The 17,140-nt window shown below is 36.8% G+C and overlaps 1 protein-coding gene across 6 annotated transcripts in view; it reads right to left on the bottom strand.

Moving 5' to 3' along the window:
• The window catches only part of rbms1a (RNA binding motif, single stranded interacting protein 1a), a 309,299-nt gene that overhangs the window by 203,358 nt on the left and 88,801 nt on the right, over positions 1–17,140 (bottom strand). The window contains exon 1 of one of the 6 annotated variants that reach the window (XM_069935384.1): positions 10,893–10,993. The exons of the other annotated variants lie outside the window; for them this stretch is intronic. Within the exon in view, the coding sequence (XP_069791485.1) occupies positions 10,893–10,913 (21 nt within the window). The 5' untranslated portion in view covers positions 10,914–10,993. Of the gene's footprint in view, positions 1–10,892; positions 10,994–17,140 lie in introns of those variants that run through there. 6 annotated transcript variants of the gene reach the window in all.

Here is a 17,140-nt window from a genome sequence, read left to right as displayed (position 1 = left end):
AGATTAAACTCCATGCTACTTAAAAGGCAGGATTTTAGAGAATTAATTGAACGACAAATTAAAATGTTCTTTGAAATAAATACGGAATCAGTGAAAGATAAGTTTATACTATGGGACGCAATGAAAGTGTTCATTAGAGGGCAAATAATAAGTTATGTAACCAAGATGAAGAAGGACTATAATCAGGAAGCAGAGCAGTTGGAAAGGGAAATGGGAAATATAGAAAAAGAATTAGCAATGAAGGAAGACACAACTAAAAGAAGAGAATTGGCAGATAAAAAAATAAAATATGAAACACTACAAACATATAAGGTGGAGAAGAACAAAATGAAGACAAAACAGAAATATTATGAGCTAGGAGAAAAAACGCACAAAATTCTAGCGTGGCAGCTGAAGACAGAACAAACTAAAAGAATGGTATGGGCATTAAGGTAAAAGGACAAACAAATTACATATAATCCAACAGAGATCAATGAAAACTTCAGGGAATTCTACGAGCAACTATATCAAACTGAAAATGAAGGGAAAGAAGACAAAATAGATGAATTTCTAACTAAAATTGAACTACTGAAATTACAAACAGAGGAGCAAAATAAATTAATAAAACCATTTGAAATAGAAGAATTACAGGAGATATTAAAAATACTACCGAACAATAAAACACCAGGAGAGGATGGATTCCCAATAGAATTATATAAAACATTTAAAGAGTTACTAATTCCTCCCCTTCTGGAAGTAATCAACCAGATTGATAAAACACAAGGCATACCAGATTCATGTAAAACAGCAATAATTACAGTAATACCAAAGACAGGGAAAGATCCACTTGCACCAGCGTCATAAAGACCAATATCTTTACTTAACACAGATTATAACATAATAGCTAAACTATTAGCAAACAGATTAGCCGACTATGTACCAAAAATAGTAAATCTAGACCAAACTGGATTTATTAAAAAAAGATGAACAACAGATAATATCTATAAATTTATTAACTTAATTCATGCAGTAGGAGGAAATAAAACTCCAACAGTAGCGGTTGCTTTAGACGCAGAGAAGGCCTTTGACAGAGTAGAATGGAATTATTTATTCAAAGTACTACAAAAATTCAGCCTATCAGAGAAATATATTAATTGGATTAAAGCATTATATAGGGGCCATTGGCGAAAGTGACAGTAAATGGATATATATCAAAACAATTTAACTTAAGCAGATCAACAAGGCAGGGATGTCCACTATCTCCCTCACTGTTTGCGTTAGCTATAGAACCACTAGCAGAACTGATAAGAACAGAAAATAAAAGAGAAGGAATATAAAATCAGTCTATTTGCAGATGACATTATAATATACTTAACAGAACCAGATATATCAATAAAAGAATTACATAGGAAATTAAAGGAATATGGAGAAGTGTCGGGGTACAAGATCAACGCAAATAAAAGTGAAGCAATGCCAATGAATAATGCGGATTTCTCAAAGTTTAAGAAAGAATCGCCATTTAGATGGCAAACGCAAGCAATGCGATACCGAGGTATACAACTAAATAAAAACCTCGGCCATCTATATAAACTCAATTACCATCCATTAATGAAAAAATTACAAGACGACTTAGAGCATTGGAACGACTTACCACTAACACTATTAGGAAGGATAAACTGTATTAAAATGAACATTTTCCCAAGGATACAATACCTATTTCAGTCATTACCAATACGCCTAACAAAGAAATTTTTCAAGGAGTTAAAGAAAATAATAAGGAAATTTTTATGGAAAGGGGGGAAACCGAGGATAGCACTAGATAAATTAACAGAATGGTACAAACAAGGAGGCTTACAACTACCAAACTTAAAAAATTATTATAGAGCCGCACAATTAAGATACCTATCAGATTTTTATCAAACAAGGGAAAAGCCAGATTGGACCAGATTAGAACTAGATAAAATAGGGGAGAAGATACCTGAACATATACCATATAAATGGGATGAAAAATTGGTACAACGTAGGAATTCACCGGTATTGCATCATCTGCTCAACATTTGGAAGAAGATTCATGTAGAAAGGAATAAAACAAATTACCAACTACCAAAACTAATATTGACGCAAAATCAGCTAATCCCTTTTACAATAGATAATCTTTCCTTTAGAGAATGGGAGAGAAAAGGGATCAAAAGAATGGAAAATTGTTTTTCGGGAAATAAATTATTATCCTTTGAACAAATGAAGGATAAATATAATATAACTCACGATACAATGTTTGCATACTACCAACTAAGGACAAATTGGGAAACAGTCTGAGGTTACCAGAAGGAAGCAATTTTGAATATGTGATTACAGACACAATGATAATCAAAAAATTTGTAACAAACATGTACATCAAACTGCAAGAAAAGGAGAACAAGGAAACAAATAGTAAACCTAAACAAAAATGGGAACAAGATCTAAACATAAAGATAAAGAATGAAACATGGGAGAAGCTATGCTCCGGAAGTATGAGAAATACAATAAACACGAGGTTACGCATGATACAATATAACTGGATACACTGGATACATCACACCTCAAAAGTTAAATAAATGGGACCCAACAGTATCAGACAGATGTTTTCGCTGTAAAAAGGAAACGGGAACAACAGTTCATGCAATTTGGACATGTGAGAAAGTGGAAAAATTTTGGGAAGATCTAAACCAGATATTAAATAAAATCACAAAAAGCAATATACCAAAAAACCCAGAGATCTTCCTCCTAAGTAATATAAGAAACAAAGAATTTGGACTCGATTTGGATGGAGCACAAAAAATATTTGTTATGATAGCCCTAGCTGTAGCAAAAACATGTATGTCAACTTGGAAATTAGAAGGCAACTTGAGAATACAACAATGGTATATAGAAATGAATAAATGTATTCCATTAGAAAAAATAACATATAATTTAAGAAATAACATTACAATATTCGAACAAATATGGGAGCCATACATGAAACACAATAGAGAAATCCTACTGTGGACTTCCAACACCTAAAATGACAGAAGGAGAAGATATCGAAAAGAACTGACTCAGTAAAATTTCTTGTTTATTTTTATTAAGTGACAACATTGTTTAACGGGTTTAATGTATCTTATAGATTGAACTTTAAATAAATGGGAAAGGGAGTGAGGGAGGGAGGGAAGGGAGGGGGGAAAAAGGGGGAGAAAACGACACTATATATTTAAGAAGAAAAATGTCTGTATGTATCTTGGTCAATATGGTTTATAGTGTGAAAAATAAAAAATAAAAAAAAAGACATGTATATCTTCTCTTTAGGAATAGTTTACCATTCAAACTTCCTTCAATAATGAAGTATGCATCTGCTTCAATTCTTAATTAACATTCTTTTACTGGACCCAACATACCAATGTCATGGTGAAAGAAAGCATATCAGCACCTATATTTCCTCAGGAGTTTGAGGAAGTTCAGTATAATATCAGAAATCTTGGCAAACTTTTACAGATGTGTAGTGGAAAGTGGACTAACCGATTACATCAGGATGCCATTAACTGAGCAGAAAACCCTGCAAAATGCTTTCCTTTTGCCAGTACATCAGAAGCTAAACTCTGCATGAATGCTCCCAAGAGAGAGCAGCAGCAATCATCAAGGATCCAGACCACCCAGGAAATTCTCTGCTCTTGCTGCTGCCACCAAGAAAGAGGTGAAAGTGCCACAATAGTCATACCATCAGGTTCAGGAACAATTACTACCCCTTCACCATCAGACTTCTAAACAACAGACTCAATCAGAGACTTATTTAAAGACTCATATTTTGCACATTATTTATTACATAAGAACATAAGAAATAGGAACAGGAGTCGGCCATCCGGCCCATCGAGCCTGCTCTGCCATTCAATAAGATCATGGCTGATCTGATCATTGACTCAACTCCCCCTACCTGCCTTTACCCCATAACCCTTAATTTCTTTTTTTTAATGTAAAAATCTATCTAACTGAACCTTAAATATGTTTAATGAAGTAACATCAACCACTTCCCTGGGTAGAGAATTCCATAGATTCATTACTCTCTGGGAAAAAACAGTTTTTCCTCATCTTCGTCTTAAATCTACTCCTCTGGATCTTGAGGCTGTGTCCTCTAGTTCTGGTTTCACCTACTTGTGAAAACAATGTTCCTGCCTCTATCTTATCTATCCCTTTCATAATTTTATATTTTTCTATAAGATCTGCTCTCATTCTTCTGAATTCGAGTGAGTATAATCCCAGATAATTTAGTCTTTCCTCATAGGTCAACCCCACCCCCCCCCCATCTCCTGGAGAACCTCCTCTGGACAACCTCCAAGGCCAGTATATCCTTCCTCAAGAATGGAAACCAGAATGCCACATAGTACTCCAGGTGCAGCCTCACCAGTACCTTATTCAGTTGCAGCATGACCTCCCTCCTCTTGAATTCAATTCCTCTAGTGATGAAGGCTAACATTATATTTGCCTTCTTAATAATCTGTTGTACCTGCAACCCAACTTTTTGGAATTCATACACAAGAACTCTCAAGTCCTTCTGCATGACAGTTGCTGCAGTTTTTTCAGTATTTAAATAATAATGTGCTCTTCTATTTTTCCTGCTAAAGTGGTTGACCTCTCATTTACTAACATTGTACTCTATCTGCCTGTCCTTTGCCCACTCACCTAACTTAACTATACCCTTCTGCAGCCTCTCCACATCCTCTGTGCAATTTCCTTTTCCACTCAATTTAGTATTATCTGTAAACATGGCTATACTACACTCTGCCTTCTGTTGGTTCACCAATCCTCAATCCATGCCAATATACTTCCCCCGACTCCATTCATCTGTATCTTATTGATAAATTTCTTGTGCAGCACCTTATCAAACACCTTCTGGAAATCCAAATATACAACATCAACCTGTTCCCCTCTATCAACTGCACCCATTATCTCCTAAAAGAACTCCAGCAAGTTTGTCAAACAAGACCTGCCCTTTCTGAATCCATGCTGCATCTGCCTGATGGAACCCCTTTGTTCTAAATGTATCACTATTTCATCCTTACTGACACCTTCAAGCATTTTCCTAACTACAGATGTTAAGCTGACTAGCTGATAGTTACTTGTCTTCTGCCTATATCACTTTTTAAAAAGTGGCATGACATTTGCTTTCTTCCAATCTGCTGGGACCTGCCCAGAATTTTGGTTAATGACTACCATCACATCGACTATAACTCCTGCCATTTCCCTGGGATGCATCCCATCAGGACCAGGGGATTTGTCAGCTTTCAGTCTTATTAGTTTGCTCTTTTGTAACAATTATTTTATCAAGGCCTTCACCTCCCCTGCATCCCTATCACCACTCTTTGGCATACTGGACGTGCCTTCCATGATGAAGACTGAGACAAAATATTTATTCAATGCCTTGACCATTTCCTCATTACTCATTATCAATCTCCCTTTCTCATCTTCCAAGGGGCCTATGTTGACTCTAGACACCCTCTTCCTTTTTATATACTTATAAATTTTTTTGTGATTGTTTTTTATATTTTGTGCTAATTTACCTTCATAATCCTTCTTCCCTTTTCTTATTTTCCATTTAGTTGTCCTTTGTTGACTTTTAAAGTTTTACCAATCCTTCAGTTTCCCACTACTCTTGGCTACTTTGTGCACATGAGTTAATAATTTTATACTTTCCTTTATTTCTTTAGTTAACCAAGGCATCCTTCCCTTGTTCACCACATCCCTTCTAACCCAAGGTTCTCTATAATAATTTTTAAAGTTTGGTAGCTGCAAACCACCTTGTTTGTACCATTCTGTTAATTTATCTAGCGCTATCCTTGGTTTCCCCCCTTTCCAGAAGAATTTCCTTATTATTTTCTTTAGTTCATTGAAGAATTTCTCTGTTAAGGGAATTGGTAACGATTGAAATAAGCATTGTATCCTTGGGAAGATATTCATTTTAATGCAATTTACCATTCCTATCAGTGTTAGTGGTAAATCTTTCCAATGTTCTAAGTCATCTTGTAATTTCTTCATTAATGGCTGATAATTTAATTTGTATAGATGGTCTAGATTATTATCTAGTCTAATACCTAGGTATCTAATTGCTTGTCTTTACCATTTAAATGGTGATACTTTTTTAAACTTTGTGTAATCCGCATTATTCATTGGCATCACTTCACTTTTATTTGCATTGATCTTGTACCCTGATATTTCTCCATATTCCTTCAATTTCTTATGTAATTCTTTTATTGATAATTCTGTTAAGTATACTATGATGTCATCTGCAAATAGACTGATTTTATATTCCTTCTCTTTTATTTTTATCCCTTTTATTTTATTTTCTGTTCTTATCAGTTCTGCCAATGGTTCTATTGCTCAAGCGAACAGTGAGGGAGATATTGGACATCGCTGCCTAGATGACCTGCTTAATTTAAATTGGTTTGATATATATCCATTTAGTCACCTTCGCCATTGGTCCCTTATATAATGCTTTAATCCAATTAATATATTTCTCTGGTAGGTTGAACCTTTGTAATACTTTGAATAAATAATTCCATTCTACCCTGTCAAAGACTTTCTCTGCGTCTAAAGCAACAGCCACTGTTGGTGTCTTATTTCCTTGTACTGCATGGATTAAGTTAATGAACTTATAGACATTGTCTGTTGTTTGTCTTTTCTTAATAAATCCAGTTTGATCTAGTTTTACTATTTTTGGTAGACAGTCAGCCAATCTGTTTGCTAATAGTTTTGCTATTATCTTATAATCTGAGTTAAGTAGAGATATTGGTCTATACGATGCTGGTGTTAGTGGATCTTTCCCCGTCTTTGGTATTACTGTAATTATTGCTGTTTTACATGAATCTGGCAAGTTTTGTGTTTCTTCTATCTGGTTCATTACTTCCAGGAGAGGAGGAATTAGTAACTCTTTAAATGTTTTACAGAATTCTATTGAGAGTCTGTCCTCCCCAGATGTTTTATTGTTCAGTAGCTTTTTTAATATATCTTGTATTTCCTCTTTTTAGCATAACATATCATAACAGAATTGGTTTTATCAATTTGTTTTGCTCCTCTTTTTGCAATTTCGGTAGTTCAATTTTAGCTAGAAACTCATCTATTTTGTCTTCTTTCCCTTCGTTCTCAGTTCGGTATAATTGCTCATAGAATTCCATAAAGTTTTCATTGATCTCTGTTGGGTTATATGTAATTTGTTTGTCCTTTTTCCTTGATGCCAATACCGTTCTTTTAGCTTGTTCTGTTTTAAGCTGCCAAGCTAGTATTTTGTGCATTTTTTCTCCTAGCTCATAATACTTCTGCTTTATTTTCATTATGTTCTTCTCCACCTTATACGTTTGTAGTGTTTTGTATTTTATTTTTTTGTCCACCAATTCTCTTCTTTTTATTGTATCTTCCCTTGTTGCTAGTTCTTTTTCTATACTTACTATTTCCCTTTCCAGCTGTTCTATTTCCCGATTGTAGACTTTTTTCATCTTAGTTACATAACTTATTATCTGCCCTCTGATGAAGGCTTTCATTGTATCCCATAATATAAATTTGTCTTTCACTGATTCCGTATTTATTTCAAAGTACATTTTAATTTGGCGCTCAATAAATTCTCTAAATTCCTGTCTTTTAAGTAGCATGGAGTTTAATCTCCATCTATATGTTCTTGGTGGGATATCCTCCAGTTCTATTGCTAATAACAGGGGTGAGTGATCAGATAACAATCTAGCTTTATATTCCGTTTTCCTAACTCTCTCTTGGATATGGGCTGACAACAGGAACAGGTCAATCCTTGAGTATGTTTTATGTCTACTCGAATAATATGAGTATTCCTTCTTCTTTGGGTGTTGTCTCCTCCATATATCCAAAAGTTGCATTTCATGCATTGGTTTAACCATAAACTTGGCTACTTTGTTCTTTCTGCTAGTCTTTTGTCCAGTTTTATCCATCTTTGAATCCAAATTAAGGTTAAAGTCCCCTCCTATCAATATATTCCCCAGCATATCTACAATCTTCAAAAAAATATCTTTCATAAACTTTTGATCCTCTTCATTAGGTGCATATATATTGACCAAATTCCAGAGTTCTGAATATTTCTGACACGTTATCTTTACATATCTCCCTGCTGGATCTATTATTTCCTTCTCTATTTTGATTGGTACATTTTTATTGATTAATATAGCTACACCTCTGGCTTTTGAGTTATATGATGCTACCATCATGTGCCCTACCCAATCTCTCCTTAATTTATTGTGTTCCACTTCAGTTAGATGCGTTTCCTACATGAATGCTATATCTATTTTTTTCTTTTTTCAGTAAATTTAATAGCCTCTTCCTTTTGAGTTGGTTATGTATTCTGTTAATATTTATAGTCATATAGTTCAACATGGCCATCTCATAATCTGTTTACATCTCATTTCCACTTCCTCACCACCACCTTTCCTCTTTTCCCCATTTTCATTTCTCAGTTTTCTTTTTTTGAACACACTGTATGACAACACTTCTAAAACATAAAATACTTCAACCACTCCCACATCTAAAATTCCCTTAACCCCAAGTTCCCCCCCCTCTCTGAGTTGCCCCTTGTCCCTTGCCGGGCAACCACAACTCCCCTCTCCATTCGGACTGCGAACCCATTCGCAAGTGTCAACTGATTTTGCAGTGACTGTTATTCTCTCCCACCCAACCCTCTCCAGAAGACTTTAATCTTCACATTACAACAAAGCTCCACCCTTTTCTTTTCTTTTTCTTTTTTAACCCCTCCTCTTTTTTCCCCCTTTTCCCTTACTTCCCTTTTCTTCCCTCCTTTAGTTCTTACTTATATATTATTTTTACATCTTTATATGTAGTTTGTTGTCATTCTTTATTCTTGTTACATCTCTTCATCTCTCTTCTGTCTTGTAGGCGTTCTGCAAATTCTCATGCTTTCTCTGGATCCGAGAACAGTCTTTGCTCCCCCGGGATAACTATTTTAAGCACCGCTGGATATCTTAACATAAATTTATAGTCTTTTTTCCATAGGATCGATTTTGCTGCGTTAAACTCCTTCCTCTTCTTTAGGAGCTCAAAACTTATGTCTGGGTAGAAAAAAATTTTTGACCTTTGTACTCCAGTGGTTTTTTGTCTTCTCTAATTTTAATCATTGCCCTCTCCAATATATTTTCTCTTGTCGTTTATCTCAGAAATTTTACTAAAACAGATCTTGGTTTTTGTTGTGACTGTGGTTTCGGGGCTAATGTTCTGTGTGCCTATTTCCATTCCTTCCTGCATTTCTGGTATTCCCAGGACTTTCGGGATCCATTCTTTTATAAATTCTTTCTTATCTTTGCCTTCTTCATCTTCCTTAAGGTCCACTATCTTTATATTGTTTCGCCTACTATAGTTTTCCATTATATCCATCTTCCTGAGCTAACAATTCCTGTGTTTCTTTAACTTTTTTGTCACTTTCTTCCAATTTTCTTTTTAAGTCGTTCACTTCCATTTCTACCGCCATTACACATTCTTCCACATTTTCTAATCCTTTCCCTACATCTGTTATGACCAGCTCTATTCTACTCACTCTTTCTTCTGTACTTTTCATTTTTCTTTTCATTTCACTAAATTCTAGTGTCAACCATTCTTTTAATGCTTTCATTTATTCTTGAAATTTTTTTTTATCTATGTACTGTCCATTCATTTTGCCTCTTATTCCTCTGTGCAGAGCTTGGTGTTCTTCTTCTTCTTCTTCTTCTTCTTCTGTGTCTGCTCTTGGGTTTGTGTCTTCTATTTCTCTTCCTTGTATCTGTGTCTCTTCTGACTTTCTTTTTGAGCTGCTTGTCTCAGTTCATTGGGTATTTTTTTTTCATTGTTTCTTGATGTTTGTCCTCTTCTTCTGGGCTGGTTATCTGTTGGGTCTCCTGCTTCCGTTTTACTTTCTCACCCCTCCCTTTCCCTTTGCTTTCTTTATCTTGCTTTCTTTAGCTGTGAGCCCTGCTGTTGGACATCTCTCAGCTGTTCGTGGAGTTTCACTCCACAGCTGGTTCCCCCCCCCCCACCCCCATCGGTGTTCTCCCTGTCGTGCGCATCACACATGCGCGATTCGTTGCGCACCTCTGTTTGGTTCAGTGAGCCATTTTTGCAGTCCCACGGACAGTAGGTCACGACCCTGCGGGGTCTCCACTAACCTCGGGGAGAGGGCTCCTCTTTCCAAGGCAGGTCCCTGCTTTTTCGTGCAGGTAAGGCCTTCACCTTTCTCTTTCCGGCATCTTTCCTTCTTTGTTTCCCATTATTTTTGGTTTTCCTTTCTTAGGTGCCATTTTCTCCACACCTTTATCTTTTATTTGTTGTGTTTTGTATATCTGGGGCTTTGCTTTTTCTTCACTTTTTTATTCTTTTCTGGAGAGGGCTAGTATTCTCCTACCAGCCACTACTCCATCCAAAGTTCTCTTATTTTGTCATCTCTGTTCTTCCTATACTGGAACATGCTGGGCTTGGACTCTGATCAGCTGGTCCTTGAACAACTCATCCACATTATATGTGCACTTGTCTGACAACACCTGCTGCCAATTAAGTCCCCTTTGCTCTTGTCTAAATATGGCCACTTCTACATACTATCTACATACTGTTTCAAGAAACCCCCCCTGGATGCACTGAACAAATTCTGCCCATCTGAACCTCTGGTACTAAGGAAGTGCCCTCAATACTGGGGTAGTTAAAATCATCAATTACAACAATCCTGTTGCTTTTATATCTTCCCATGATCTGTAAACATCTCTGTTCCTCTATCTCTTGATGGCTATTGGGAAGTCTGTAGATTAACCCCATCACTGTGAATACACCTTTCATATTTTTGAGCTGTTTTTGTCCAGGATATAGATTTCAAGTCTTATCCACAACTCCTTGCATTGAAACGGCAGTCCCCTTACCAGAATAGGCGAAGCTGACATCAATGTGGGACATCCACAACAAGCTCCTGTCTAGAAGGGCTGACTTTGGCAGAAGTCACTGCAGCCTGGAAATGCTGGCCATGGAACACTGAAGAGGCTATTGCCTGAGAGAGTGAAACATGAAAGTCAACAGACGTTGTGATTATTATGAAAACACAGAAATGTTGGATGAACACAGCAGATCTTAAAATGTCCAAAGGAGGCAAAGTATCCAACGAACATTTTGGAACCCTGAGCTCTTCTTCAAGGTATGAGTAAATAGTAGGCAGGCATATTAATTAAAGAATGGGGAGAAGGAAAGAAAGGGCAAAGGGTGGTGCACAGACCAAGGGACAAAAGGTGATAATTGGACATGGATAGGACAGGAGAAGAAAGGTAAGAATTGATAAGGGGATATAGGGGGAGGGGTGGCTCTGTGAATCGACTTCCAGTTTACATTATTTCTCCTTTCCTCTAGGTCTCTCTCTTTCTTTTCTCTGTCTCCTTTCCTCCAAATCTGCATTCAGAGAGCAACTCTATCCCTCTATCAATTCTCACCTTTTTTTTCTCCTATCCATGTCCAATTATCACCTTTTGCCTGTTTCTTTGTGCTCCTCCTCCTGCCCTTTCTTTCCTTCTTCCCACCCTCTTAATTCAGGCACATACCTGCTTTTTACTCATACTTTGAAAAAGGACTCAAGCCCAAAACATCAGTTTTATATCCATTGGTCTTAAAGTCTATGAGACTTGCTGAGTTCCTCCAGCATTTCTTTGTTTTCACTGCCTGATATACAGAAATTTGAGATTGAAATCTGAATGAGAACAGGTCATTGTGATGAGGAAGGTGGGGGGGTCATGTGATGCAGGGGGAGTGAGCAGAAGCAAGACACCGGAGTTCCCAGATCAATAAGAAGATAAACTATAACAAAAGATTTTAAGGATAATCAAAATACTTACAAGTGGTGTGGGAAAGTACCAGGACCAGCTACAACGACAAAGAAAACTAAATCAACAAACAGAAATGGCAAGGAGTCAACATCGAAATCTCCAGAACAAGTTGAAGTGGCTCATGGTGATGAAAATGGTGAGGCCGCCTTGAGGCCCGCCAGTGATGTCACCGCCCAGCTGAAGCAACCCGCCCGACAGTAGACCCACAACCAAGGAAGCAGCGTTACCTCACATTGTCCACGGATTGGCAAGAGCCCGGTAAAAAGTTCTGGGGAGGGGAATAGCCTTAGGACCCTCTTCCCACAGTGGAACCACCTAATTGGGAGAGTTCAAATTGCAGAGCGTGAGGTGGAGGAGCAGGACCAATGGGCCAGGAGAGTTCGCGGCTCCCAAACCACAAAGGCTGAATGCGGTGGTTGCGAGGCTGAAGAGCCTAGTCGGGGCTCAGTAAGCCCAGAGGTCCACAGCATTTGGTTGGACGATGACAAGGTTGAGGAGGGTGAGGATGATGGCAGCAACAGGGGCAGAAGCCACAGTAGTCGAGGGAAACTCTGTGAGGCCAGGAGGCATGGAAGAGACTCACCTAGGATACAGAGTAGGCGGGGGTGGGGGCGGGAATCAGAGCACCCTCTGCAGGATGTGATGGAAGCATTTGGCCTCAAGGAAGACAGACTATTAATTATCAGGATATAAAGTTAATTGAGATAAAAGTGAAATTTTACCAATTGGAGTAGGAGATTATTCTGAATTTAAAACAAGTATAAAATTAAGGTGGACAAGTAAAATTAAATATTTAGGTGTGTTTATGGATACAAATTATCAATAATTATATCATTTAAATTATGTACCTATATTAAGACGGATTACAGCAGATTTGATTAAGTGGAAAGATCTTCCATTAACTTTGATTGGTCAAGTTAACTGTATTAAAATGAATATTTTTCCTCGAATTCAATATTTATTTCAGTCACTACCTTGTTTACTTTCTAAGGATTTTTTTTCAATATCTGAATAAAGCAGAGCGAGAGTTTTTATGGAAAGGTAGATTAGCTCGAATGGCGTTGCATAGACTTACATGGAAGAATACATTGGGCGGATTACAACTACCACATTTTCAAAATTATTATGAAGCGTCCCAGTTGAAGTTCATTAGTAGATTGATGGATTTAGATCAGCCTCCTAGCTGGGTGAAAGTGGAGATGGCATATATTTCTAGGATTTAAATACATGAATTTATATTTTGTTGAAACTCAAATTTGTTACAGCAATATGATATGCCAATATTGAAGCATTTATTAAAGATTTGGTTAAAAAAAATAGGGTGTCACGGTCGAAAGATAAATTATCTATTTTAATTCCATTGTATAATAATCAGCTTATACCTTTTTCAATGTTTAACAATCATTTGAAGATTTGGGATTCTAAGGGTATAAAGACAATACAAGATTGTTTTGTAAAGGGGCAATTTCTTTCTTTTAATCATTTGAGAGAAAGATTTGATATACCTGTAAATTCTTTGTGTATTATCAACTTAGGGCTTTGATAAAAGATGATTTGTTGAGATTTGAATCTTTGATTTCCTCTATACCGAAAAAGGGTTATATTTCAGTTATGTATAATTTGTGATAGTGTGCATAAACCAGATTGGGAGAAATCTAAACTTAAATGGGAGTGTGATTTAGTATTTATTTTTCCTGAAGAAGATTGGGCGAATGTGTCAAGACAATGTAATTAAATTGACTAATGTGTGATATGGAATGGTTAATTATAATTTTTTACATCAATTATATTTGACCCCGAAAAAGTTAAAAAAAAATATGGGTTTAGTCATTTGGATTCTTGTTTTAGATGTGGTTCATGTATTGGAACTTTTTTACATGCTGTATGGAATTGTGTTAAAGTTCAATCATTTTGGTAAGGAATTAAAGTAGTTTTGGAGAAATTATATAATTTTATACTACCGTTAGATCCAACAATTTTCTTGTTGGGAAATTTATATTCGTTAAGAGGAATGGGATTGGATAGAATTCAAATTGCTTTTGTACGTTTGCTATTATCAGTAGCGCATATATGTGTTGCTAGTACCTGGAAAGATGATTCTGAGATTAATATAGCTCGTGGACATAATGAATTGAAAGTATGAGTTGTTATCAAAAAAATTACTGGAGCTGGCTGTAAGGGTAGGAGGGGGGATGGGTATTAATGACTATTTTTATATTGTATGCTATGTTTCTGTTATCTTTTAAATAAAGTTATAAAGTTTGAAAAAAAAAAGGAATACAGATTATTTAAAGCAGTTGATAATAGGGCCCAGTCTATGGGAGAAAAGTTAAAGTGCAAGATAGCCTCTCTGTCCTAATGGGGAGAATGAATGAGGCTGAGTGCAGAGTTGGGGCTAATGAAGATACAATAAATAAAATGGAGAAAAAATTGATGTCCTGATGAGGGAGAGGGAGCGTATCTGGTCTAAGCTAGATACCCTGGAGAACTTCAGCCATAAACTTATATAAAGATAGTGGGATTAAAAGAGGGCATTGAGGGGAGAAACCCAGTAGATTTTTTCCAGAGCTGGATCTCTGAAATGTTGGGAAGGGACGTGCTGGGCAAAAAGATAGAAAAAGAGAGGGCACACTCATTGCCGCCCCCCACCCTTCCAAAACAAAACCCTGGGCAGAGACCCCGCTCAGTCTTGGAAATTTGTTGTGTTACCAAGACAGAGAGAAAATTTTAAGGGCTGCAGCAATCAGCACAGAAAGGAGCGGGAGCCCAATGGAGATTGGGGAGGGGAGGTAAAGTCCTTTTTTACCTTGATATATGCTCAGCACTTTTGAAATCAAGTAAAGAGTTTGAACCAGTCAAAAGGCTGGTAAAACAAAAAGGTTATGAATGTGTGCTGAGGTCTCCAGCCACCCTGGGGGGTGGGAACAGAAAGTTTTTATCTGAGCTAGGAAAGGCTCGGCAATTCGCCAAAGAATTACTGATCCTGGTGGGTGGGGGGTAAGAACAGCAATAGTAAAAACGGGGAATAAATTATGGCAATGTAAGAATCTGCTGTAAATAGTAACGGTATTCTGGCACAACCATGTGTCATTATCAGGCTTATGAAAATGGAAGACAAAAAGTAAACATGAAATGATAAATGGAGAAAACTTAGAGTGTAACGTACTCCAGTGTTACAAAAAAAAGAGAAAAAGAGGATATGGAAACTGAGGTTATAGTAATCAAAAATGAATGTCACAATTTTAATTCTCTGAGAGTGCAGGAGAAAGAGGGAGAAGATGGATGCGAATTGCACAAACTGATGTTCATGAAATCCTTTGAAGATCACTTTAAAGTAATATTAAAAATGCAAAAGATTGTCTGTATTACCTTGTCTGTATTTCCTGGAACAGTATATTGGAGGACAGTTGAGGGAACTAGTCAAAAGTTGCCAATATATGGATCCAGACCAAGATTTTAAAAGGGAAAAAGAATTATTGCATCAACATTATGGTGATGAACATAAAATCACAAGGGCCTGTATAGACAAGATTCTTTTTTGGTCAGCAATAAAATCAGAAGGCGCAAAGGCTTTATAAGCATACGGACTCTTTCTGAGAGGGTATAGTTACACAATGGGAAGTAGTGTGCATTTGCAAGAGCTGAATTTGCTTGCTAATTTATCAATTATTATAAACAAATTACCTTACAAGCTGAAGGACTTATGGAGAACCAAAGTTAACACTACCTTTGAGGATGTTGTCCAATTTTTGGAATGGCATGTGCATGTTCACACCATACTAGTACTTGGAAATATTAAGGATATCAATAGTTCCTAAAGATGTAAAGAAGTCTAAATCATCATCTCAACAGAAACCAAAGGGAAGTACCTTTTTTACTGCTGTGTCAGATACAAGCACAAGAAAGAAAAGGGAAACAATGGAAAAAGAAGATAGAGATAGTGCACAGGAAAGCTGTTGCATTGCAAAGATAGCATGCTTTAGAAAAATGTTCACAATTGGAGAAAAAGTTGTATGATGAAAAATCAACCTTTTTAAAGGAGAATAGAATAGGTTTTGTTTGCTTGTGTAAAGGACCTATCAGCAAAACTTGTAATAAGTGATTCAGTTGTGATAAATGCCGTTTAAAGCATTCCAAGTTATTGCATACTCAATGAATTAAAGTTGAGAAGGAAATCAAACAATCTGAATCCAAGGCTAAAGACACAGTCAAAGAGAATGCCTCAGCTTCGGCTCAGACAAACAGTCTTACTGGGGCCAGTGACAAGGCTCTCTCAATAGTTCCTGTACAGGTTAAAGCTAAAAAAGGAAGCTTCATTCTGAAGGATTATACATTTCTTTATCCAGGAAGTACCGCATCATTTTGTACTGTTGAATTGATGAACAAATTTAATCTTCATGGTAAAAGATCACAAATCTGTTGAAGACAATGAATGATGAAAGAAACATTGAAACTAATATAGTTTCAGGTTTACAGATTGCTGGATTGAATAGCAATCTTCCAAGTGTATGTATTCAGCAGACTATACCTATGAATAAAGAGAATATTCTCTATCAGGATGATATCAAACAGTGGGATCATTTAAAAGACATGGTTTGGATAAGGATAAGTGGTAACTGACACAGATTTGTTAGTACTGTTGAGGGCAAAGTTGTAAACGGTTGAGTTCAAATCTGGAAAACTATAAATAAAATATTTAAAAGAGATGAGGAAGATAATGCCACCCCCCATAGCCAGATTGCTCGAGTCTCATGACACCTTTCATACTCCACCAACTCCCTAATATCTCTGATGAGGTTGAGTGGCAATTCTCTACTGCCACAGAACAACAATCTGTTCACAATAATTAACCTTCTGGTAGTTCATAGTTAGCAGAGCTTGAAGGGCCGGTTCTGAAACTTCAAGGATTTTAAGATTTTGAATAATCTCAATATGTGCCTCCTTGACAGTAGAAACTTGGTTCATTTGTTACTGTGCCATTGAAATGTTGACAATGGCAACATTTCAACTCCCAGGAGTGATACCTTTCTGACTTAATATGACCTCCTACGAGGTGGATAGGAGAGATTTGTATGATTATCAGTGAAGTGCCAATTGATGAAGTAGACAAAGACGATGTGGTCAAACAATAATCATGGCTTTTATTAGCAGAAACTCATGGTACAATAATGAAAGACAACAGGTGCATACACAGTTATACCCAAGGGGAGTGTCCTTAACAGTAGAGATAATGCACAGCCAATGTTAGTACAGCAAGGCTCGCCAGAGGGGAGACAGGCAGCTTGGCAGACATTCACCAC

This window comes from Narcine bancroftii, chromosome 4 (assembly GCF_036971445.1).
Source record: "Narcine bancroftii isolate sNarBan1 chromosome 4, sNarBan1.hap1, whole genome shotgun sequence".
Lineage (NCBI taxonomy): Eukaryota > Metazoa > Chordata > Chondrichthyes > Torpediniformes > Narcinidae > Narcine > Narcine bancroftii.
This window is presented reverse-complemented; position numbering and strand designations above follow the sequence as displayed.